Below are 26441 nucleotides of genomic sequence, written 5' to 3'. Positions count from 1 at the left end.
ATATCTTTACAGATATTTATGTTTTCCCTTTATTTTTTGGTATCATATGATTGGACTTTTTTAGCCCTATCCGATTTGAGGATGAAGAGGGCAGGAGTCAACACCAATCGTCCACATGATTAGCGGTTCCAAAAAAATATAAAATCGAAATCTTTAAAAAATTAAAATCGGAATAAAAAAATCAAAAAAAAAAAATATCTTGTAATGGAACCTGGTGACCCTGGTGTAGGTTCTTACTACCACCACCAACAACCACCGCCACCACAGCGCTACTCTCACCACCAACAACCGCCATCACAACCTCCGGCAGCCACCACAAATGCAATACTACCAAATACCATCACCGATACTGGTCCCCCTCAAATGCTATATCCTCGCAACTCTGTCCCATCTGCCGTCTCTTCTCCGACCGGCGTCCGGAGGAAGAGAGGGAGACCCAGAAAGTATAGCACGCCGGAACAAGCGGCGGCGGCCAAGAGACTCTCCTCCTTGTCTTCTCCGTCTGCAATTGTTCCACCCTTGTCTTCTTCAAGTAAAAATGATGTATCTAACGCTGTTGGGGCCTCCTCTTCTTCTTCCAAGAAATCTTCTGCTGGTTGGGTTTTCTTTCAATTTTTCTGTACCCCTTTGAATGTTTTTCAATGCATTAAACGGTTACATGCCCATTAACAGCAGCTTACTGCATAAGAAGAGGGCAACTTTCCTAAAAAGCCAAATAGCAATTAACCACATTGGTGTTCTTCATTCTTATTTATTTATTATACTTTGAATTGATTTATTTGGAATTCTAGTCTCAAATCCCCAAAAATGTGAGTTCAATTACATTGAAGTAAGGGATACACTATCATATTTATGGAAAAAGAAAGGAAAGATTTCAAATATTTGCTCATGTTTAGTTCAGGGATCAAGTAGTTTTGCACTTCTGTTTTTGTAGTTGAATTATTTAGAACAGAGATCATGAATAACATTAGCCATCTGGTATTCTATCAACTTGAAATTCCTATAGCAGGTTGTAGAGGTTATTTCAGTAAAAGTATCATCTGGGGTTTTTATAAATCTTGTTTGTCCATTTATAACTCAATCCTGGTGTTGTATGCATTGATTCCGAATTCGTCCTTTTTAATTTATATTGTTTTTGTTTTAGTAAAATATTGGGTGACTGGTGTATGACTCTGAGATTCACTTGGTATTCAATCTGTTTATTCAGGGAATGCTGGGCAAGGTTTCACGCCTTATATCATCACTGTCACTGCTGGAGAGGTATGATGTATGAATATCCTCATACTCATGTATTTAGTTCCAATTTCAATTATATATTATATCTTTGTCGATGTTTTGCAATATGTTAATCTGCTTAAGTATGATGAGTATGGCTGTAAGTGATTGGGCTTTTGGCTCGCAAAATCTATCCGTAGGATCATCTTAATACAAATCCAACAATTAGCAGAGTCAGACTACCAAAATATTTCTTTGTTGCAGTGATTTATCACATTGTTTCTTGATTTGGTGTAATTAGTCATTGGTGTATTTCAGTTTTCATACACTTCAGTGTTGAAAATGTCTCATTAATCAATAAATGATGATTTAGGTGCTTGGGTTTTATTGTTTTTGGGGGAGGGGGTTGTGGAGGCTTGGGATGCCTTGTCAGTCTGGATCCAATGAACATATAACTTCTATATGATTGTATATGGTTTGGGTAGGATACTTGTGTTGTCAAAGTCAATTGTTATAAACTTGTTAATGAATCTGAATAATGTTTTAGTCACCCAAAAATGTGACTTTTTGGCACTTCCTAATTGCATAATAAGTCTTGCCCTTACAACCATTTCAGTTCCCTATTATGCCCTATATTGAGAACAAGATGAACCTTATCAGCAGGTTTCCATGAAATAATAATGCTTTCGTTGGGAGGGGAGGTTCCTACGGATATACAAGTTTGATTAGATGGTCTGTGTCTAGTGATGTGGGACTCCAACAGACCCGCTCAAATGGAGGCTAGATGGTGCCCCTAAGAATGGAGGTGAAAGAGTGACTCTGATACCATGTTAGGATATTTGGAACCCCTTTGAATATCTTTTTATAACATCCGTTATAGAGAGAAGGGAGGTTCCTAAATATATACAAGTTTGATGGTCCGTGTTTAGCCGATGTGGGACCCCAACACTATTGTGGCGTCTTGTATTAGTTGCTACAATTCATTTCTAAGCAAATTTCAAGCTAAAATTATCAATTTGCCCTTTTGTAATCGTTATAGATTATTTTCAGGCCACAAGATTATCTTACTTCCTCATAAGCTTGATAAGTATGTTTTCCATCTTATATACACAATGAAAAGTATTTGAACCATAAAGGATCATTTCTGGTACATTGATCTAAAAGTAAAATGTTCTTTGTTGTTTCAAATGTAATCTTGTTTATGAAAAAAAATCCCTTTTTTCTTGCTTGGGTGAGAACTCCCAAATTTATCAATTAAATCTGAAAATAACCATCTGATTTCATGATTTTCCCATATAAAAGTTTCATTGTACAACTTCTTGTGTATTCTTCTTCAACCGAAGAAAATAATTTGTGGCCCAAAGCATGATTCGTGTTTTTTAGTATGGTAAGGATTACAAGAAATGCCTGAAATAACATTTCGGGTTTAAAACGCTTTCTTGCTTGGTGATGTTTTGCTATATCTATTTGAACACGTTCTACTCTAAATCATATATGCGATTTTTGTGATTTTGGTTGAATTTTTAGGATATTAACCACACAATAATGTCATTCATGCAACAAAGCAAGCAAGAGATATGTATCATCTCAGCATCTGGTGTGATCTCTAACGCAACTCTACGCCAGCCAGCCACATCTGGGGGTAACATTACTTACGAGGTAAAAACTATTCAAAATACTTTCAAGAAATTCAAATGCTGTGCATGGTTTTCAGAACATTAGTTGACGGGATAATGTCGGATTCTTTTTATTAGAGGAAAAAGAACAGATGATCGCATACATAGAAAAATAGTCAGTAGCAAAATCGTAAGAAAAAAGAAAAGGGAAAATGGCAGCATCATCATATTCTCTTACCCTTAATAAACCAAACCGAACTAACCCAGTAAATCCCACCCTTACTTACCCTTAATGTCAACCTCAAATCGGAAAAAGTTCTTGGATAAATTATTTTTTGTGGTTTACGTGCGACTATCTCCACTACAGAAAGAAAAAAAAAAGGAAAGAACTTCTGACTAAGTGATGGGAGGAAAAATAAAGGTTGTTGTGAAGATAAGCTCGAGAATGGAGGAAAATAGTGTAAATGAATACAACATTATGCTTTACTATGGCAAGGGCGAGAATATGACCAAAGATTGTTGTGCAAGGTCAAAAAACTGTGGTTGGACACTTGGACTGACGCTACAGAACCACTTCAATGATAAACCGAACCAAACAAGCCCAATATATCCCATCTGGAGGTGGGGTGTGGGGGTGGGGATGCATGCATACCTGACTTCTACCTCAAGGAGTAGAGTGGCTGTTCTTCCATGAAGACATGAACTGCTTCTAAGATGTAAAGCTCAAATGGGTTGGTAATGTGAAGCGTCGAGATTTCTCCAGAAGTTAATTTAGTGTTACATATATATATATGTATGTATGTATTCCTATACACATATACATACATGTATCTATATGCACACACATTGTATATATTCTTCAGAAGTTCATTGCTTTTACTTGTGGGTGTGTGTGTGTGTGTGTGAGTGTGAATGTTACCTCTAGATAGGACTGCTGCAGCCTACAACTTATTGTTTCATTGCATGTCTTATCTCAGGGGCGTTTTGACATACTATCACTATGTGGATCTTTTGTACGTTCCGATTTCAGAAGCAGCAGCAGCGGTGGCTTAAGTATCTGTCTGTCTAGTAATGACGGCCAAATCATAGGAGGCGGAGTTGACGGACCACTGATAGCTGCAGGGCCCGTGCAGGTAACATTTCCCTTTAACGTGTGAGTTCGAGGATTCAAAGGAATTTGGGATTATCATTCCTCTTCCAATAATAATGATGATTCCCGTGTTCTTGAAAGAGAGTTATATACTTTTAAGGTCAAATGGCAAGTTCCCAAAGTCACAAGTATCAGAGATTGCAATAGTTTCCATTTTGGATTTATCTTATTGTGGAAAGTTTTCAATTTACAATGACTTATTTGCCCGTTGTAAGCTTATTTGTTTTAGTAAGCACGATTATCTTATGCCCAAAGGTATTATAGACATTTGAGAAATTGTCAAACATTTTCAAAACAATTGCATGGTCAAACGTTGCAATTCATGGGATGGAAGGAGTAACAAGTACTAGAATTAAAAGAAGTTGTTTTTTATACTTATATTAGGTTTGTTTTGCAGGTAATCCTTGGTGCATTTGTTATCAGTGGTAAGAACGCTGCTATGTTTACAAAAGATGATGCTTCTGTTGGGCCATCAAGTTTGGGGTTCCCATCAGCACCTGAATCTTTTGCAAGAACTTCCATGGTTGGCAATGATGGTAATCATCAAAATAGTCACGGGTATCCATTTATGATCCCAAATGGCGGCATGCCCGTGACAACTGACTGGAGGAATAACAACGATTCAAGAAGCGCTCCTGGTTTCAACTTCTCAGGTATATTTTGTTGTCTTTTGTTGTAAAGTTTACTGAAAAGGACTCAAGCTTAGAACTCGCTGTTAGCAAGTGCTTGCACTAAAGCCACGTTTAGCAACCATAAGCTAGTTTATTTTTTGAGTTTACTAAAAAAACGCAATATGGTAAGCTTTGTAAGCTACTTCAAGTAGTGTATTAATTAGCTCGAGGGAATTTTTTCAACTTCTTTTTCCAATTATGCGCCTGTATTAATCTAATTAATTTTTCAACTTGTCGTTTTAGGTCATTTTACCAACATGACTAGTTTATCATCTAACAGGTAGCTTATTAGCCAACAATTAATAGATAAAGTCTTATCAGCTAGTTTGCCAAACATAGCCCAATGATTATAGAGATAAGGACCCCTGAATCCTAGGTTAGACTAGGGGCGTGTAGCCCTTCCTACCTTAGTCAGGTTTTCGACTTGTCTGTTTGATTTTGGTTGTTTAATCTAACTCGTTTTCAAATTATAACGGTCTTTCTTGTTTTCTAGTTCTTCTTCAAATGTTCTTTTTCTGCAAAAATTATCTTTATCCGTTTTTTGCACACTATGCTCAAGCCGGTAGTCTTCAAGGAAACAACTTCTCGTGTGCTCTACTCTTCAGGGTGGAGGTCAGTTCTGCATACATTTCATCCCTCCCTTTTGGGTGGCATATACTAGGCTTGTTTTGTTTGGTTTGGACAGTTGGTCCTTAACAGGGTGATGTCTCTAAAATGGGGGCCTAACATACCGTTCCTCAAGAAAGTTGCCTAACCAGTCTTTCGTAGTACGTGTTTTGGCAAAGCCAAGAATGTGTTTATACATATTGGATATTTGGTTTTTGCAGGAAGATTGAATCATGGAGCAAATCATTCTCCGAAGAATGGGGATTACGATCGTTTTCAAGGTTGAGATTTCAAGAATGGTTGTGTTTTAACAGGCATTTTGTTTGAATTTGGGGGGAGTTGCAACACAAATCCTGAACCACTGTACAGTTAGTTAACCAGCAACATAACCCCCTTTGAAAAGGACTCCAATGTTTTGATTTGCATTTGCTATAGTTTGTTAAATTATTGGATTAACATATATTCCTTTCACCCTTTTGTAAAAAGTTTGCAACATGATTTATTATAAACTGGAGAAATGTTAGTGCTGATTTATTGGTTGGTTTGGTTTGGTTTGGTTTATATGGATCTTGGTGTCCATGCATACTATAACAAAATAAGGTTAATAGTGTTATAATAGATTACTTTATAGGATTTAAGTTTGTAGAATCAAACATTTGTGTGTTCCATCTAAAAGTGTTGTAATAAGTTTGTATGACGTTGTTGGGCGTCTTACAGCTTTTTAGGATATTTTTTAAACAAGATGTTCTATTAGCTCTTTTCTAGCACATTTTTGAAAGGTGTCATTTAAACACATCTTTTTATAGGACACTTGTTTGGATAGCTGGAGGAGTCGTTGGGAAAGAGATCGGTGTGGGAATCGTTAGGAAAGATGGAGCTTCTCTTGTTTGGGTGTTTGTAATATGTATGTGTGTGTGTGTATATATATATATATATATATACATAATCGGCTTCAAATGAAAACGATGACCAAATAAGTGAATACGAGAACGATCAAATCACATGTGATTTTACACTACAATGACGTGTAAAATCACATCAGCTTTGGTCGTGACATGAGGTTGTGGATCAACTCACCCAGTCACCTCTTGCATTGACCATGTTTCGTAGTCACATGTGATTTCAGTGCAAAATCACATGTGATTTGGTCGTTTTCGTGTTTTCTTATTTTGACCTTGTTTTCGTTTGATATCTCTCTCTCTCTCTCTCTCTCTCTATATATATATATATATATATATATATGTATATATGACTAATCAAATCAGAACCACAAAAGATTGAGAACCAATTTTCATGTGCATGTGTTGTTTCACACTGTAAAAAATGCATGTGAAAATACAACAATATGATTTTTTAATGTCTGCTTCTTTTAATTTTTTTCATATTGTGAAACAACACTGTACATTTGCATGTATTATTTTACAATGTGACAACATATAATTAGTGGTTTCTACAGTTCTCAATTTTTTTATAGTTCTGATTTTATTTTGTCCATATATTATGATAAAGTATAAAAATAATAATATTTTTGCTTAGTTTCTTGAAAGAAAAATAAATAGACAATAAAATACTAAAATGCCTTTGACTTACGAATTTTGTTAACGACCCATTAACCACTCGGATCCATATCGAAACAAAGTGTCAGCGATAATGATAAAAAATGTAATTACTTTAATATAGGGAATGATTGTCATATTCAAATTGTGATCCCAGATTTCAAGTCTAACAATCAATTAATTCACACACAAAGATCAAGAACAGTAAGTTGAATTGAATCAGTTGGCTTGATTGTATTGCATAAACTTTGAATACAGGTTCTTGATACAATGATCTCTCTCAAACTCTCTCAAATGTGAATCTGTCAAAAGATACGAATTCTACCAGACTGTTTCTAACAAACTACTAACAAAACTACCAATAGCAACCCCTAAAGCCAGAAAGTCAAACAACTTACTAAACAAGGAAAAACAAACAACTAAACAATTATAAAGCACTTAAAAACATTTTTAGCACCGGGACTTGAATACAATATTTTTGTTCCAACAATCTCCCCCTTTGGATTCAAGTCCAAAACAACAACATCTTCATATCTTTTGACAATGATCTTCAAAACTCTAAAACTTCAAGATTTGCTCTTCAAAGCTTTAGCAATCTTCATCTTTAATAATCTTCAAACAATCTCCCCCTTTGGTAAGATATACTTTTCAGCGCTTGAATGTTCTCCCCCTTTAAAGAACAGGTAAACTTTTTACAGAAATGATCTTCACATTCACTGCCCCTTGAACATTGCAGCACAATAGTCTTCAGCGATTATCAACAATTATCTATCGACTCCTTTCAATCATGAATATCTTCCCCGATCTTCATAAATGACTCAGAAAATATGCATTCATTTTTAAGAATACTCCCCCTTATGATGAAAATGAGGAGCATTTACATCATAAACCGAAATGAATGATTTTTCAGTAATGTCGTCAATTCATAGAAAATTAAACAAATCTTTGTAAATTCTCTTATATAATCTTTTCAGATTATGAAGGTGAAGGAAAGAACCAGATTCAACTTATGAATTTGTTTTCAATCTTACGGAAAGATTGGCTTGTGAATATAACAAATATAATCAGTACAACGAATGTACTTCGTATATGAAACTTTTTTATATTCATCTCACTAGGACTTCCATTCAATCATTGATAGCTTTAAGAAACGTATCTATGAATGTTATGACAGAATAACAGATATTCTGTAAAATTTGTGCAGTATAGAAATGATAAAGCAACGAATGCTTCAATTTAAGCTCAAAAAAATAAACAGTGTGGACTACACAAATTTATCAGACTCAAATGTGATCAATAAGACTTGAAGGGGGACATATATCCCTCTTTTTTTTCTCCAAATGAAAAACCGATAGATAATGAGCTGCGTGCCCCAAGTGTTAATGAAACACTTGTCTTTTGAGAGATAAATGAGTAGCTAATGGGGTTTTTAATAAGAGTTGGCATGTGCTTTATCTTTTCTTAGTATTAGTCTCTAAAGAGTTGATAACTAATAGATTATGTGGTTTGCCCGGATTATAGTGGATAGATCAAGATTCTTTTAATCTTTTTATCCTGGTCAGAACTCTCATCAATTCTTTTAGCTCACATTAGCTACCCCTCTCATTTGCATTTTAAGCTCTGCATACAAACTCATTTTACATTTAAGTTCACTCAGATATGGATGTCCTCTTCGATAGGGTTGTCGGTTCTGACAGTCCATAGATGTATTTCTGTTAAGCTCTCAGTCCCTCATAATATTACAATGTAAGCTCATGATCACAAAAGAATGATCAAGAATAATATTGCAATGATGCACATTTGATCAGATGAAAATTGATCAAAAAAAATGTAGCAATTAATCACATGATCAAATAGTAAGGAGTGATATATAAAACAGATTATTCATGAAAATATAGGGAGAAATGAACGAATATATGTAAGAACAAGTTTACAGATAAAGAATCAAAGTATTGAAAAATGTATCAATCAAAGAATTAATCTCAAAATCAACTCAGAAAGCAAAGTTGAGTACTAACGAGTGTATTATCACCGAAAATGAGTTTTCATTTTAAAGACTTAATAATAACATTTTGAAGAATTGCTTAATCAAGTATTGGAAATATGTACGAAGAGAGAATACAGAAGTATAGTCTCAAAGAAATACCTGTTCAGAAATGGTACTTGTTCCAAAAAAAAATAACAATAAAAAAACATTTAAAATCGCACTTCTTAGAAATGAAAAACAATTAAGTTCAAGGAAGTGGTTTGAACATTTAAGAGAACATTTTATATACAAAGATGTTGTTCTTCTTCAATGCATATTCATAGAAAGTTAAGAAAGATATACCTGATAAAAATAACAGATCATATATGAAATGATGAGGATGAGCTCCCCCTTGATGATACAACCCAAAAACTCAAACAAGTGATTAGAATTTTGCATTTAAAAACATAAAGATTAAGTTCAGATAAACATTTAAACTCAAGTTCATATATGGGCGCTAAGAGGAATGAGCCCTTGCTCATTTGTAGGTGCTGGCCTTGGATGTGCGTCCTTCCTCTGTATATGATGGATGACCCTTTGCAGGGCTTCATTGTGTTTTTCCGTTAATTCCAAGGTAAGCATTTGTCAATGACTCAGCTCTCAATACTGCAATGGATGATCGAACTTCATCTAGAGCAGGTGCAGAGGTTGATGGCTTTGCACGGGCCATGTTAAGTTTTAGCTCTTCCAAGGAGCACATTGTAGAGGTGGCGAAGGATTGGAACTCATCCCTCGTGACGTATGTTGTAGGGGTACCTTTGGCTCAACACGTGGGCCAGAGTTGGTCCTTGTTCCAAGGACACCTTCATTCATGTCTTGTTGTATGTTGGACAAGGAAAGATTTCCAGCCGATCCTTGTATATCTGCACGTGGTGAGGATACTACGGTTGTTCTATCAAGAGGCACTCTTCCACTAGATTCAGAGTCTGATGGAAGGTCCTTTATGAGTGGACTTTGAGACCTGTCGAGGGTCTCAAAGCCATGTGCACCTAATCCTTACTCTGAACAAAGTAGGGATAAAGTTAGTGCAGAGGAAACAAATTCCTCTGTTTGGGAAGGTAGCGTGGCATGGGGAGACATGCCACTTGTTGTTTCAAATGATTCATCATTTTGAGAGGATGAACCATGAGATGTGGGTTCCCTTTGTCTATTATAGCCAGATGCAGATACGACCTCTGGCTGGCTTGGCTGGTTAAGGTTCAAGGCTTGAACCTCTGTTTTAATGACTCTTGTTGCTCAACCAACTGAGTTGGAAGATGTGTTAGCACTGGAGTTGGGCTTAGAAAGTATATGTGCCTACTCCTAACCCTCTCTTGCTCTGGCTCCCCCTCGACCATAGTATCGCCGCCCTCATCTCCCTCTTCACCACCAGAGCTCTTAGAGTCAGAGATCTCTCCTTGTTCTTCTCTCTCGTCTTTAGAGCTCTCTGCGTTAGAACTTGAGCTCTGTTCTTGTTGAAAACGCAGAGCATGTTCCCTCCTCTTTCTTTCTTTTTCCTCTTTCTCCCTTCTTGCTTTCTCCTCTCTTGCTTTTCTCTCCTATTCATCCTTCTCCCTTTGTATCTTTTCTAACTTAGTCTTTTTGGCTAGTTCTTCCTCTCTTTTCTTCTCTTCCCTCTGTCTCTTTTTCAACTCCTTCTGTTTTTGCTTCTTTTCTTATTCCATTTTCTCTCTCTCCAGCCTCTCAACTTCCCTCTGCCTCTCCCTCTCACTCTCTCCCTCCACGTCTTATTTTGCCTCTCCTCCCTCTGTGGATTCTCCTATGTGTGTCGGGGTTCGAGTCACTGGTTCTAGTGACTCGCGTACACATCTATAAGCTCTCCTCACCTCCCTTGTCTTGATGTAATCTATCAACTTCTTGGGAAGTGGCCTCTCTGCAAGGTAGTCGTCCTTGTGCAGAGTAGGTCTTTACTTGGAGAGGATGTGGACTTTGGCCATTGGGTGTGTAGAGCACTAAACATTTTGCTCTTCTACGCTAGGCCTTAGGAGAAGGCCTAAAAACGTGGGAAGAGTAGAACTAGGAGGATTTTTTACCCTTTGAGACGTCCAGGTTCTTCTTGGTCACAGCCGCCTTGAATTCTGTGTAGACGATGAACGAATAGTCCAGAGGCAGGTCGAAGAAGATCCCATACAGCAGTTGCAAGATGTTGGTGGAGCACATGTCCATGCTCCCTCTCTTGCCGGTTAGGTAACGGTTCACCAAAGTGAACATAACGTTCCAACATTGGCGACAGGAACTGGCGCCTGAACTGTGATGGGTACTTGATTTGGTGGTTGTACGCTAGCATCTTCAAGAATCCGACTAGCTCTTCCCATGTTGGGAGAGGCGCGTACTCAGCCAATCCAAGGTCACTCTTGGTTGGGATTTGAAGGACCAAAGAGAAAAATGACCTCAAGATCCTCACATTGCAGTATTTTTTGCAGTCTGGGAGATAGTATTCTCCTAGGATCCCCCTTTCATTGGTCATAACTTCATAGAATTGCCAGTATTCCTTTAATCTCACACATATCAAGTAACAACTTACTCCCCCTGGAATATTGATTATATCAATATCAGTATGCTCCCTAAAATCAGTAAAGCACGGGTTCCGAACTGAGTTGTTCAAAAGCTAATACCGCACAATTATCTATATACTCCCTTTCAAACTAAGCATCAGACTTATCATGTGTTTGAATATTTGATTTCAGCACTACACATGATAAACCTGCAAAACAAATTAAATAGATCTTGGTACTCATACCTTCATGGGTCCTTTAATGTTAGTTTTAGTTTGAGGTATATTGTATGTACCATACCAACTGTTTAAATTAGATATTCTCGCTTTTAGATCTTTTCACAGGGAAATCAGATACAGTAAGTACCAAATTAGCCATTTGTATTCCTCTTATTGACAAAATCACTTGCTCCACAGGTTGAACAACATATCTTCTTCTTGTTAAGATTGATTAATTGATTAGTAGACTTAACAAAGCATGGTAAAACAGTCTTTGAAACAAATGATTTTGTATCAACTACAGGAGATTGATAAGACTTGTTCCCAACACAGTCTTCTGTAGTTGATTTCTTTATGCAAACCTTTTTTACTCTTTAATATTGATTATTTGAATCAATAACATAACCATTGTAGTACTGATTAGAAATATGATATTTATACTTTGAAAAACCAGATTTAGAGCTGCTACAGTAATTGTTTGATTTAACACTTGAACAATCACTCTTACAGACTTTACCTGGGGAAAGAGGATCTATAGAACTTGAAGTGTTCTTTTTTGAAAACTCTTTGAGTTTATTCAATAGTTGATCTCTTTCTTCAGTTACTGAATCACGTTTCTTTATAAAATCAGACCTCATATTGTTCTCAGTTACAAGATATGTTTCCAATACAAATAGTATCTTTGAAATCTCAAAGATTTTGTTCTCAAAAACTTCCTTTTCTTTTTCAAAATTACCTTTCTCATTTCATAAGCAACTTCCAACCATTTTCTCTTTTCAGATAACTCCTTGACTAAACCGGCATTCTTCTTTGATGTTAGTTTTCTTTCACTGGCAAAATTTTTTCTTTCATCATCCAGTGTTTTCTGAATAACATGAAATCTTCTTTGAAAGTTCCAGACATTTCTTATCTAACTCCTTTCATTCAGATTCAAATTTTGTCCTTTCCAAAATTACTTATCTTCTCAAACACAGCAATTTATTGTGAAAGCTTTACATAATTCAACTAAAATGACTTTATTTTGCTTTCACAGCTTTTCCTTTCAGCAACAAACCTCTTTTCCTCATCAATAAATTTGTTTTTATCTTTCTCAAACATCTTTCTTTCAGAATTCAATACCTTCTCAAGTTCAGCTAACTTTTCCTTCCCTTTCTCTAGATCTCTCTTTCAGAGTTCAAGTTCTGCTCAAGTTCTGAAACTCTTTCAATTCAAAATTCTTCTTTAACAACACAATATTCCTTCTTTTAGAATAACCATAACTCTTGTAAAGCTCATCTAATTGTGCATGTAAAACCCCTTTCTCCTTCTCTCCTTTATCACTTTTTAAATCTTTAGCCAACAAAGATTTTGATAATTTTTAGCATGAATCTTTATGTAATCTTCTTGTTCTTTTTCTAGTCTTTTCTCCAAAACATAAATCTTTTCTTTAAGATCCTTATGCTTTCTTTCTAGAACAAAAGTCATCTCAAAATAATCCAAATGATAGATTGACAGAATGATTAACTAGATCTTTTTACAATTCAAAACACAGAATAACTCTCAAACTTGAAAGATTATCTCTTGACCCTTCTTGAATATCGCTCAAGAAAGATATCGGATAACAAATAATATCTCTTAATCAAATATCGACCAACAATTAGAAGAATATCGCTCACAGTGAATTCCGCCCAAAGTAGAAAACCGCTTGGACGAATATCGCTCAAAGCTTGAGTGATATACTTAGAGATCGGGTAACACTTGCACGATATACTTAGAAAATCGATCAACTCTTGCACGATATAGTCAAAACACTTAACACATGAGCGATATTTACAAAAATCTCTCAACAAGCCTCGAAGCATAAAACAAATAAAATTCATAAATATTAATAGTAAGCAAAACATAATTCTTTACCAAACTTTGTCATAGATTAATAAAATACTAGTTGTAAGTCTAAAAACATATCAATCTACAACTTATAGTTCCCCGTAGCCTGATCAAGTTGTATAGCTCCACAATCGTATCCATAATCACCATCACTTTCATCTACCAAATCCACTGAAAACTGAAAATATACTAGACTGAAATATATCTAATATAATATAATACATTATATATAAACTAAAAATGAACACAAACTAAAAAGAACTTACTTTTTGGGTTGACCTTTGACACGAAAAAAATAGGGTCTCGAGAGGAGTATGCCTCAGAAACACCTCAACGCACCGCCTCATCTATTGAGGCTTAAGCTTTCGTCCAAGGACCATGAGGCACCCCCTCATGAGCGGTTTTGGACCACCTCGGCTCGAGGCATGCGTATGCTCAAACGATTTTGAAAACCATGAACACAAGCACCAAGCCACGATGGCTGTCATGGCAGGCCTTTCAAAACACTGAGCATAGGCCTCCCGAAGGTAATAGAGGTATGCAAAGGTCTATCAAGTCGGACGAGAATTGGCCCTCCAACCGTCCAACGCAAAGGCAGAAAAACAAAATATGCATTTAACATACCATGTCATTTATAGAACAACAAAAAATGATGAATTTGATGATAAGTTAAACAGCTACTATAAATTTCCCTGCAAATAATCAAAATATAAATCATTCCATATTTTGTTAACTACATTAAGAAAGCAATAAAAACCACTCACAAAGACGAGATATTCTTCAGATCTTTAGGTCAAAATTTGAATGAGAAAAAGAGGAAAAACATCAAGTTAAATATTCTTTCTAGTCTAATCTCTGCAATTGAAAATGATGAAAAAAAGAAAACGGTGGTAGAAACGAAACCTAAAACGGCAGCAAGATACAGTTGGATCCTTCCTACGGTTGACTTGAGTTACCATCTATTGCTGGGTGGTTTAACTTTGTAAATCCTAACGATCCAGTTTGACGTCGTGAATGCTTCTTCCAGGTATTCAAGCTTCACATCTTTGTTCCCTATTTCCACACCCCTTGCTCTATCGTACCTGCCATGTAAATCATACCATCACTACAATATCACAAGATTGGTCTAATCATAAAGGACCTATCAAATCCTTTTCTACTCATCTTGTATGACACGCATATATATATATATATATATATATATATATATATGGGGAAGGAGCTTTATATAAGCCACATGGTCCATGCAATAAGACTTTTAAGATTTAGCCGAGATTTTGTTAGGGCTCAAGCATATGCATGAAGGCAGACACTTTGCTGACGTCATGGCTTACAGAAAAATGGTTGCAAACCCAACGAGCCCAGTATAACCCACCCAGAGGTGGAGGTGGAGATGTATGTGGATCTGACCTCTAGCCTAAAGAACAGTATGACTGTTTCCATAACTGACGGTATAACTGAAGAATAATTACGGCCAGAGACACAAACACATTGTTTAGAACCAGCCAAATTAGTCCCAGCTTGAACAGGGGTGGAGGAAATATGAGAATGGAAAATAGTACATAAACTTTTTCTTAAATTTGGATAATTTGAAATACTGCAAGGTGAGCAGGGCAACCCTTTAAGCACTAAAAATTAGAAACATTTTCGTAGTTCAAGTAAAGCCAAACCACAAAATTACAATAATGGTACTCCCTTCATCCCGAACAAAAATTGCACCTCTGTTTTATGAAAATATTCAATCCAAACTTACTTATCTTCCGCTCAGCATTCATTCAAGATATCGATGAATTGACTATGTTCTATAAGTTCTCCAAATTATCTTATTAAAGTATATTTTAGGTTTTTTTTGTTAATCATGTCAAGCATTACTCCTGTATTGGATAGCATGTCATGTCAAACATTACTCCTTTTTAGGACAAAGGGGGTAATAAAGTTAAGCCACTCACCCTGGAGGTTTCCCATATTCCGTTGTCAGCTCCCCAAACCGATAATAGGAGAGCTTGTACCTACAATCATTCATAATAGAGAAGGAATAAAATCAGAACAGAAGAATATACTAAAAGTTATCACAAAAGTGCGGGTGATGTGAGCGAGGGGGAAATACAGCCATTTGGAGAAGTTGCTTTAAATTATGAAAAGCTTTAAGAAACTCGTCGCTCTGTTTCCTACCCTGTGCGACATTGGACATAACCTACGCTACACCTTTCTTAAAAGGTCAATAGAACCAGCATAATGGTTTATCATGGCTGAAGTGCACCACAGCCTTACCAGCATGCACTCTCTCCGTCCCAAAAATAGATGTCCACATTGAAAAAGGCACACAGTTTTAGAAATGTGTAATTATTACACTTTTTATTTAATTAACTAAATGAATAATTCTACCCTTAATAATAGAGGGAGTAATGAATTTCTCCATCTCATAGCTAAGAGTAGAATTGGAAAGTAGGCCCTTGCTTTTGAAAGTTGACACTTATTTTATGTGGATACTTGTTTTGGGACGAGGGAGTAGTTCTGAGAGTAATTCGCTAAGATGTTACATGAAGAAATTCAATAACCATACAATTTTCAAAGCTACCCCAAGATTCAATCCAACCATAGCATATAAAACACACAAAAAGATTTTACTGAACACTAGCAAGAGACCCAGAATAAGAACATACAAATAGTAATGATGTATCCTACTTCCCTGGCACAGCCGCTTATCTGATTTTGAAAGAAAATCCCAACAGCCAGACCACTTTATTTACACCTTTTAATTATTGTTGGGAGCATTCACTTCAAAGAGCCTCACATTATGTTCAATTCTTAAAACTAAGAAATGTATCCAAGTACTCGACAACTCATACTTCGTCTCCCTCCTAGAATACTAGATACTGTTGCAACTATTTTCGCTCTGTTCCATCTAAGACAGGTTATTTAGAAGAATAACCTTATGACAGACTTTTTTGGTAATGCATGACCTTCTCACACATTTAAGAACGTCCCTGCCTATCAGTAAAATGCCTCGTCCTAACACAAGAATGCCTCAAAATCTGTCAGAAGGTCATGCCTTGAAAAAATACATTTAGAAGATTATTCTCCCAAATAACCCCATTTCGGAGGTGGGCCACATGGTACTTTATACATACAGTAATTTGTCTTTCCATAAACTGATGCGCTAGTACTTGTGATTTAATTTTTAGATCTTTGTTATTCTATAATTATGTGTAAAAGATATAAAAATAAAATGAGTAAATTACATTTTTCATCCCTGTTGTTTCAAAATTTCGGTTAACATCCCTGCAATTCATTTCTATTTTAGTCCCGAGGCCAAAACACTACTTTTAAGTATAAAGGACTAAAATAGAAACAAATTATAAACCATAGGGACGAAAAAGGCAATAAATTTTAAATTATAAGGACAAAAAAGGTAATGAATTATAAACCATAGAGATGAAAATTGTAATTTCAAAACCATAAGGAAAATAGAAATTTTCACCAAACCACAGGGGATGAAAAACATAATTTACGCTTATAAATATAAAACATAAAGGTAGATGGAAACATATGCTCCGAGCAAACAAAATCTTAAAGAAGCATCAAGACAAAGAGGCAGGGGACTTGCATTAAACAATTCAACATCTTGGGAGCTGCTCCTTTATCGACACGGTATTCACCATTAACAAGATAATCAGGTTCCTTGATCACAGGGAAAACTCCACCTCCAATTCTAACCATCCATAGAAACCTGCATAGACACATCAACATGTGGTTACAAAAATGAAGTTAAAAAGCAACTACTATATTTGACGAGAGGATCTGTAATATCAAATCTAGAACAGTTGGTCCAAGTTCATCAGCAATTATGAACCACTAATTCATGCATACCGGCATACTACCACATAAGTGAAGTTAAAACATAATGGAAGTCCTCTTATCAATTTTAAGATGGTTTTTACCCTGTTCATTAGTAAAATAATGAACTGCTAATTCATGCATACAAACACACCAATATATAGTTGTCCAGTCTTCTGAGCACCATGTGATACAATACAAAAACAACAAAATTAGTTTGGGTTCGCTGAAAAAGAACAAAACAATATACAACTTAAAACCAAACCAAACCAAACAAACCCAGTAAGGAGACCTTTCCTCTACATCAACAGGTAGAGGGACTGTTACAGAGAAGACTCCAGCTTGCGGAAAAAAAAATATACAACTTGAGAAACCTAAAATGAAACATAGAGTGAGCACCACAAGGTTGCTGGTGAAAACTTTTTAAGCAACTCCCTTTATGTGCCTTGTAATTTCATTCAAAATGAAAGAAACTGAGATTTTGAATCTTAAGTATTACAATGCAAACGACTTCTTAATATCATGTAATTGAAGGAACTGAACCTAATTTCATGATAAGCACTATTTGAGATAATTCTAAACACTTACTTGTTAATATCATCAGAAGAGTAACCAGTAACACCTCCAAATACAACCAAAACATAGTCCACATCCAGTGACCTCATTATCTCATAAGCTTCATCCTCATATGAGGACATTGCCCGTCCAACGGTAGCAATATGTGTATTATTCCAGGTGTTATTGTCTACAATCACAGTTCTGTTTCCCATGGCAGTGATTTGATAACCATAATCCCACCAAGACATTACCTTAGCATCTGAAGGAGTATTCTGCTGAAGCCAAAAGTACGCTTCACGATAATCATCAAAAATTACCCTTTGACCATGGGCACCCCTTGCAGCCAAGACAATCGAGGGAGATGAGTATGCCTCTGAGGTGACCCATGTACAATGGATAGCATATCTGCTTAGTAAATAATAAGCACCAAGAAGCAACACCATAGCACCTTTTTTCAGGAAAGACGCAGATTCATCAAGAGAAGCTTGTTGCTGCGACAAATGTATTACAAAAAGTCAAACCAGCAGATAAACTATTTAGCCGACCTTGTGTCTTTGATAAGCCAGAAATGCACAGTACTACCTGAAAGGGCAAATTTTAAAGGAAGCAAACCACCACATACCTAAGATGATATGTTAATATTCCCTTGTGAAGCAGTACAAACATTTATAGCCTTAGCAATGAATTTTAGAACTTTTTTAAATTATGTCAACTAACTTTACATGAATAGGAGTAAGAAACAAAGATGTATAGTCAAGATAGCATCCCTCTCCTGTCAATCTTCAGATTCTAGACCATGAAAGGACATAATGTACCCAACTTCTTATTATTAGTACCCTATGCTATTACTTGCACTGCTATAGAGGTGGTATAGTGGTTCGTGGAGGCAGGGAGGTAACGGTGCTAAATCACAGCCTGAAATCACAGTACTGCTAAAATCGGTGCTATCTGCCACATTTTGACAGCAAGTTGTAGACCATGCAAGGACACAATGTACTAGTACCCTATGCTGTTACTTGCACTGTTATAGAGGTGGTATAGTGGTTTGTGGAGGCAGGGAGGTACCGGTGCTAAATCACAGCCTGAAATCACAGTGCTAAAATCAGTGCTATCTGCCGCATTTTGACAACAAGTTGTTGATGTGATAGTGAAAGATTTGCAGGTTCTTAATTTGTTAGGTTCATTTGGGCTGGTTAATGTTGGGTTCATAATAGATAGGTTTTTACGAGCTCTAATTTAGGTAATTAGGTTATCACTTCATATCACAGATTGACGTCTTCACAAACAACTGATGTGATTCCACCAATCGATGTCTCAAAAAGCTGTTCAGTTTGCGACTTTACTCAGTTCTTCAGTTAAGAAAAGAACAGAACATCACATGTTCAGTGTTCCTCCAGTCCTTCAGTTCGTGATTCTCGACTCTACTCCTGTTCTTCAGTTCAGAGGTGAGGTTTAAGACTTCAGCCTGTTCAAGTTAAGATTTCTACTCTTAAGTTCTGAACTTCTTCAGGTTAGGTTTCTACTTGGCGCTTACAGTGTTATAGCTTGGAAGTTTGTACTGGTAGTTTAGTACACTCAACACTACACTACATAGTGCACACAGAAAACTACTAAAAATGTTTATTCTATCATCAATATGAAATTATGATTTGTATAACTCTGTGTCGAACACAGAATACTATATACTTATATAGAGTGCTTTCAATTTAGTTTCCAGTGTTTTGTATCATTGTATGTGGAGCAAATGCAAATATAGAATGCTTATAATGTAGTTTAACATGATTAATATATACATATAATTCTAATTATTATATGGAACTGCTATATCACCACTTTACCATCACGATAACTGCTATTTCAAATCACAATCCTGGCCGTGATTTCTTATTTTGACCACTGTAACAGCATAGCTAGTACCCTATCTTTACTTGCATTATTAGCATGGGCATATCTACAACTTCTTGTGATTTGGCACTAAAGAGCAAAACTTGTGCAACAAAGATAGAGGCAGACATTGAAGGCCAAGTGAAAATATATATGACCAGTCCACCTACTCCATTTTTTTCAGAATGCATGATTTATTTAAGAATATAAATTATAAGTGGCACGTCAAACAAACGTATAGGAAGACAAATGAAAATAGGTCAAAAAACGGCAAGAGTATAAAGAGGAGCCTTGTTGTAATTTACAAGGGTTGGGAAGGGAATAACTTAACCAGGCAGTCTGAGGAAATAATAATGCTACCACAAAGTACAACTTAAAATTACTTGGAGCAAATCAATGTATAACTATGTGAAAATTATACCCACAAGGATGCAACAGAACATACTTTAAAAGTTGGAAGAACGCAGGCAGGAAGCTACTCAAAATGAAGTATATACAGATATACATAACATATAGTTATAAACAAAAGAATCCCAGAAAAATACTAGAGCACGAGACTACATATGCCGAAATAATATATCACAATAAATCGTCAAAATACCCTGATTACTTTTCAGTGTTTTGTACCCTGGTCTTCATGTCACTTCATTATTTTTGCTCTATATATCTTGTACTCTCACTCCCCAAGATCTTAGGGTTGTTCGGCCGGGTTCTTGTGGCCAAACCAAAAATCCAATTCGATTTCGGATATGGAAACCAATCCCCGAATTTTGGATTTCGGATGCTTTGGTTTCAGATCGTTCGGGTTCGGGTATAGTTATATGCAAAAAAATATAATATTCAATTGATTTTGAGGATGAATTGGATATGTACGGCGACTAGGACTTGGGATTTTTGAAGGATAATTAGATAAATACATATATTTATATGATATCTAAAAATTATATATATATATATATATATATATATATATATATAGGGTCAGGTTCAAGGGAAAACCGCAAAAAAATGAAAAAACTGAGGAACACCCTAGTAGCCATTCATCTGGACGGTATGCACATGTGCGTAGTAGTAATTTGGAAGCAATTTATCCGGTATGCACTTGTGCAAAACATGCACACATGCATAAAACCAAAAAACAGCTTCGATTACTTGTATGCACATGTGCATACTGTCCAGATGAATGGTTACAACTTACAAGGATGTTCCTCAGCTTTTCAATTTTTTAGGGTTTTCCCCTAAACCTCTCTCTCTCTCTCTCTCTCTCTATATATATATATATATGCATATATATATATATATATATATGTATATATGTATATATATATATATTGCGTTTTCGAACAGATCAGGTGGTCAAAAATAAATGAAGACCAACGCCTCTAAACTCACTTACAAACCTCCCTCCCTCCCACGATTACAAAGAAAACCAGCGCCTTCTGAAATACACCACACATTTATATTGTCCCCTCTGTTATTTTTGGTGGTGCATGTAGTCGTATCAATGGTAGTAAAAGTTGGGTGGGTATTTATATACAACAAATATGGAGGTATATGCACAGAAAGCTCACAGAAGAAATGTCACTAACACTTAACTTTTTGTTGAATACCTTAAAACAGAGTCCTACTAGTTTCATATTACAATCATCACTTTTGGCAATTTAATACGAAAAATGGTGACGTTAAATTTGGCTAATTTAAGTAGAAAATATTGGTCATCATTCTTCTGATACTATACAATGTGTAACAGGTACAATTGTACAAATGCTCATGCAAGTTCTTGGAGTTAATATGTTAAACAGATACATTAGCTAAAAACAATCAACAATTCAACCTCTAAAACCAGTTTAAGAAACTCTAAGAATACTTGACACCAGACTCAAGACTAAGGGGCTGCTTACCCAACGCTTACCCGATAAGCACTGACTGGGTCACTTACCTTACCGGAAGAACATGGCAAGGACCGAGAATCTTAACGGGTAAGAGCGATGGCAAGGACCAAGAGTCTTACCCGGTAAGTGAGGGTGATGACTCTTACCCGGTTGCATACGATGTTGTTTCGATGGACCATAATCTACCCGGTAAGGTAAGTGAGAGTGTCGAATCTTACCGGTGAGCGCTTACCGGGTAAGAGTTTGGGTAAACGGCCCCTAACAATGAATTTATCTAGTGGAGCATTGCATTTACATCCATTGATATAGCTTCACTCAACCTCATTAAAACTTGGGATATAAACCACCAATAATAATCAAATGAATAAGCTAGTAGATTGGCACTCATAAAAACCTATGGACAGGTGTCGTTCATGGCCAGATTGCCCAATTATTTCTCAATAAGGCTTGTCTAATAAGGTCAACAGTGTAATAATAATAACCTTATTAAGGTAATTTTCTACTATTATTCAACAAGCCTATCCCAAGCCTTCGGTCAAAAGAGAAACTTTTGGTATGTTGGGAGTATATATTTTTCCAATCCATCGCAGAAGTGAATGTTCGGGTCTTCAAAGGAGATTTCATCGTATTTTTGACGCAGAAGTCCTTTTCTCTTTGAATATTCTATTGTTATACCACCTTGAAGAAGATCAACAAACATGTGGACTATTTATTCATGAAACCACATGTCAACAAACAATAATAGTGTCTATGAATTTGAAGGAGAACAAGATCAATCCAAGACGCTACAAGGCCAATCCTAGAGACTATAGAACCATGATAATCCTAATAACTATTAGGATTATCTCTGATCATTCTTATGAAGCAGGATGATTGTTGTGTTCAGAATTCTCATTCGTTCTGATTATCATTACAACAAATAATCTCTTTATTGTTAAACTATTATTAGTGTCTGTGTTTAGCTTTGTTGTTAGAAAAATTATTGTTATTATTTAGTTTATTATAAAGGTACATCCATTTAGTGAAATGCATTGAATGATGCTGAAAATTGTTAAAAGATTTTTGTACAGTGTCTTTCTTTCCATTCCTTTTTCCCTCTCTTGTTGTTGCTCCTCTCTTGAACTCCCCTCCTGAATTTTGATTCCTATCAATTGGTATCCACACCACAACTCTTCCTTCACCATCTCAGTCTTTTCCATAAACCCTAATGCACTTCAAATATCAATTATGGAGCAATTCTCATATTAGTGTTCACATGAATTACACTCCTCATGGAATGACTTCTTTATTTCATTTTCACAAAATCATCGACAGTTCACCAAAATCCAAATATTTACATGGCTGATTGCAGGAGCTAAGTTTCGTAAGGGGACTGGAGCAGGCTACCATGGGACAATCAATTAGAAGCCTGACTATATTAGATTAATTAACCATTATTCTAATTATACTAAGTACTAACTATGATGATTGTAAGGATAATTTGTGGTGTAGTTTCATCATCATCTTGATTGCTCTAGTTAATTAGTAGCTTTATTTTGGGTACTTAACTATCACTAATATTTAGATTTGACATATGTAGACTGTAACTCCATGTTGCGTGTGAAGCCAAAGAGAAGTATTACATTCACCAGAAGTTCTTTAAAATGTCTCTTTCATCTCATCTCCTTCTTTCTTCTCTTCCAATTTCTGCTCTCCTTAATTCTACTTCTAGCTTTAGATTTTTATCAAAAATATTGTTCCCAAAGTCAGCAAACCTAATGCTGACATGCTTGATAAATCAAAAACTTGAAAGACTCGGCACATCACCAATGTGTTAAGCTAAGATCCCAGCCATATGTGAAACTGAAGACTCCACTAAGTCTGCTAAAGTCATGAACTAACCCAATGCAATTATTTCCATATATGAAAAGAACATACTAATTGAATAGAGATATCACCTTTGACAAGCTCTTAGTGCTATTCATTCCCTTGGCAAGCACAGTATGAGCAGGTTTGCTCTCTACCCTCACCAATTGGGTCAAATTCTTTAGTGTAGCGGAGACTGCAATAGCACTTATAAGGCATACTGCAGGTGTTGCAACAAGAATCAAGCGAACCATCACTCCAGCAAAATACATGCTCGTGAGACCATACATTACAATAAAAATTGTGGCATCTGACAGTTGTTGGAAGCAAAAATACAGACCCGCTGGGAATAAGAAAAGCAGGATATGGAAATCAAACATGAAAGATGACCATGCAGTAGGCTGATGCTCAGAGACAGAAGCTATTATCGGTATATGATCTTTAGCATAAGTGGGGTCCAGGAGAGAGTAAAAACGGCCAGTCCATGGAGATATGTAGCCAGAGGCTGTGCCAACTCCTAGAGCAACCACACCCACACCTAGCGCACATGTCACGCCAATCCTCAAAAAGGCTTGAAACAGCTTTGAATCATTAAGCATGTGCTTAACCCAATCTAAGAAGTAAAATACCTGCAAACAAAATCAAATACTGTAAGTTCAGTGCAAAAGCTGACTTAACATATGAATATATAGTAATGATTAATCAGTCACTTTAAGGGGAACTCTATCGGCCATCGATCAGTAACTCTGCAAAACTGAACCATGGTCCATGGCAGGGTGATCAAAAAGACAAAACCGAACTTTCAAGCACTGTTCTTTATTTTAAGTAAGTGTGATAAAAGATTTGGAAGATGCGTGCTTTCCCTTGATCCATTCACATCGTGTTCAACTCAAACCAATCACAAGCTAATTTTGACATAATTAGCAAGGCACGACAAATTTGACTTTAACTATGAATAAGGCTACTAAAAAGGGAAGAGATACCTGAATCAGAAAGAACACCCCCATTGCGGCCATATGCTCCCCTGACTGAACATGCTGAAACCCAACAAACCGGATCTGCATTGCAAGCAACATTCCCACTATATACATACAATTATAGGCAACATACAGCCTCATGGAGTACCTTCCAGTAATCAACAGAACCAATACATAAAGGGGAAGTAAATTAATGATAAATACATAGCCACCCCAAGCCGAGACCATATAAAAGTATCCAAACGCCGAAGCAAGGGACCAAGCAAGCGATCCAGTATTAACAGCCTTAACAAACAAATAGAAAGTGAGCAACAAGGCAAAGATAGCAACACCCTCATTGTCATAGGACCCAGCAACCGACCTAGAAATGTACCCAGGGCAAATAGCGATTAATGCAGCGGCAACAAGACCAGCACCAGAATCCCATAACTCTTTTCCAAAGAAATATGCGACGATGGTAGTATTAGAAGCAAAAAACGGGGCAGTTAGCACACAGACCTCACGAATGTGAACAGCAAAACGAAGAAATTTCAGAGCCCAGTAAATGACAGCAGCCGTGACCATAAGCCCAGGGTAAAGTGTTCCCCCAATGATGCGGCCGAGTGGATACCAACTCTCTGAGTCGAACCAGTTCCAAAACTCATAGAAACCCTTTTCAGTCAAGTACAAAGTGGTACGGTAGTTGAAATAAGGATCAAACTCATGGATCATGCTCTCGTAACGGAGAACACTGAAGAGACGAGTGATGAAAGCTAAAATGTAGACGAGACCTAAGATGGTGACTCGGATCAAGAGCTCTTGTTGCTTGGTTTTCAGCTTTAGGGTTCTGAATGAAAAATGTTTGGACAGAGATGATAGATCCGACTGGGAGCTAGGTTGATTTACCGGCGGCAACGAAGACTTCGAGCCGCCGTTCAAGGCGTCCGATTTTCTGACCATGATCGATGATTTTAAGCCTACCCTAAAGCTTACCCTATTTCACAACAACTATGAAGAGAGTGAAGTGGTGAGGTCGCTTGACACATAATGTTGAGTCTTTTGAGGGGAGGGAGGGGAGAGGAGATGGTTTGGTGATAGAAACCATTTTACTTGGAAAAAATTGGAGCCTTTTAATTCAAATGGCTTATTCTTTAGAACCATTTTTGCTCATAAAATATTGATTTCGAGGTCGTTATCCATCTGACAAGTAACTTTAACTCAGAAAAGAAACTTAACACGTAAAGTGCATACTTCGTTCGGGATAAAGGCATAAGGTTGCATCTAGAGCTGATACTTAACACGTATTGATGTAATTTTCAAAGACGTAACGGTTACATCTGAAGGATAGTAACTGTATGTTGAGTAAAAGAAAACCGGAGTTGGGTTTTGTAGAAGCATAATGTTATGCCTTGAGTTGTATAAGATTACACCAACATCATATTGACTGCACGTTAGAAGAGTAGCGCTATGTCTTGTGATCCATAATGTTATGCTGGTATAAGTTAAAGGCGATGATACTTAAATAGACCCTTCAACTTGATTCTTCATTTTAGTTCACAAATTTGAGAGGTATCGTGAAAGAAAGAGCAATGTTCACTATAGGGGCATTTGGTACGCTGATGGGACGATACATGATTTGATGGACGAAAATGAGGTAGGGGAGTAAAAGAATTGTGTAAGGTTTTAGGGTTTTAATTTGATATTGGTAGTTTAGTAATTTACATGTTTTGTCACGTCTCCCTTAAAAAAAGATCCGTAAAAAATAAGTCAAAAAACTAAGTTTTGTTTAACTAGTGTGGTCAAGGTCACTTCCAGACAAGGACGAGACGGTTGCTTATTCAGAGTCTAATAGAAAATAGGGCTCCAGTTTTCTTAATTAACATGTTTTATCTAGAAACATAGAAAGTAAATGATTAAATGTTTTTGACTTTTCAATAATTATCTTGCATATAAATCAAAATTTTGTCTATTTACTTTTTCTTCCATCTCAATGTCGATATCTATAACATCAATAGAAAACGTGCATGTTTTTTGAAATAAGAGAAAGCGA

At 36.3% G+C, this 26441-nt stretch overlaps 2 protein-coding genes across 3 annotated transcripts; one reads left to right on the top strand and one right to left on the bottom strand.

Annotated features, from left to right (window-relative positions):
• The first annotated feature begins 175 nt into the window (after window positions 1-175).
• LOC112525801 (AT-hook motif nuclear-localized protein 14-like) lies at window positions 176-5797 on the top strand. Its single transcript, XM_025136074.1, has 6 exons — window positions 176-595; window positions 1208-1260; window positions 2743-2874; window positions 3809-3964; window positions 4379-4634; window positions 5480-5797. Exons 1-6 carry the CDS (start codon window positions 205-207, stop codon window positions 5542-5544), a joined length of 1053 nt encoding a protein of 350 aa, XP_024991842.1. The 5' UTR covers window positions 176-204; the 3' UTR covers window positions 5545-5797.
• A 7634-nt stretch (window positions 5798-13431) lies between these two features.
• LOC112524641 (dolichyl-diphosphooligosaccharide--protein glycosyltransferase subunit STT3B) lies at window positions 13432-25417 on the bottom strand. 2 transcript variants are annotated; one of them, XM_025134567.1, is made up of 7 exons: window positions 24419-25417; window positions 23528-24064; window positions 17845-18305; window positions 17027-17149; window positions 15369-15428; window positions 14323-14501; window positions 13432-13590 (listed from the first exon to the last, which is right to left on the bottom strand). In XM_025134567.1, the coding sequence occupies exons 1-6, from the start codon at window positions 25349-25351 to the stop codon at window positions 14372-14374; spliced, it is 2244 nt and encodes a 747-aa protein (XP_024990335.1). In that variant the 5' UTR covers window positions 25352-25417; the 3' UTR covers window positions 13432-13590; window positions 14323-14371. The 2 variants fall into 2 exon arrangements, with proteins under 2 accessions (XP_024990335.1, XP_024990333.1); XM_025134565.1 differs by lacking the exon at window positions 13432-13590 and having other exon boundaries at window positions 14074-14501; window positions 24419-25416.
• Between the last annotated feature and the right edge of the window lie 1024 nt (window positions 25418-26441).

The sequence above is a fragment of the Cynara cardunculus genome (genome assembly GCF_001531365.2).
Source record: "Cynara cardunculus var. scolymus isolate 2C chromosome LG 13, CcrdV1, whole genome shotgun sequence".
NCBI lineage: Eukaryota > Viridiplantae > Streptophyta > Magnoliopsida > Asterales > Asteraceae > Cynara > Cynara cardunculus.
Note: the sequence above shows the minus strand (reverse complement) of the source record. Positions and strands in the feature narration are given on the sequence as shown.

Excerpts from the sequence above, each read along its gene's own strand:
- LOC112525801 (XM_025136074.1), top strand. The coding sequence starts at position 205 with ATGGAACCTGGTGACCCTGGTGTAGGTTCTTACTACCACCACCAACAA. Across the intron at positions 596-1,207 it reads TTCCAAGAAATCTTCTGCTG|GGAATGCTGGGCAAGGTTTC; the intron begins GTTGGGTTTTCT and ends CTGTTTATTCAG. Across the intron at positions 4,635-5,479 it reads TCCTGGTTTCAACTTCTCAG|GAAGATTGAATCATGGAGCA; the intron begins GTATATTTTGTT and ends TGGTTTTTGCAG.
- LOC112524641 (XM_025134567.1), bottom strand. The coding sequence starts at position 25,351 with ATGGTCAGAAAATCGGACGCCTTGAACGGCGGCTCGAAGTCTTCGTTG. Across the intron at positions 24,065-24,418 it reads GGGTGTTCTTTCTGATTCAG|GTATTTTACTTCTTAGATTG; the intron begins GTATCTCTTCCC and ends TTTTGTTTGCAG. Across the intron at positions 15,429-17,026 it reads AAGATGTTGAATTGTTTAAT|GTACAAGCTCTCCTATTATC; the intron begins GCAAGTCCCCTG and ends GAATGATTGTAG.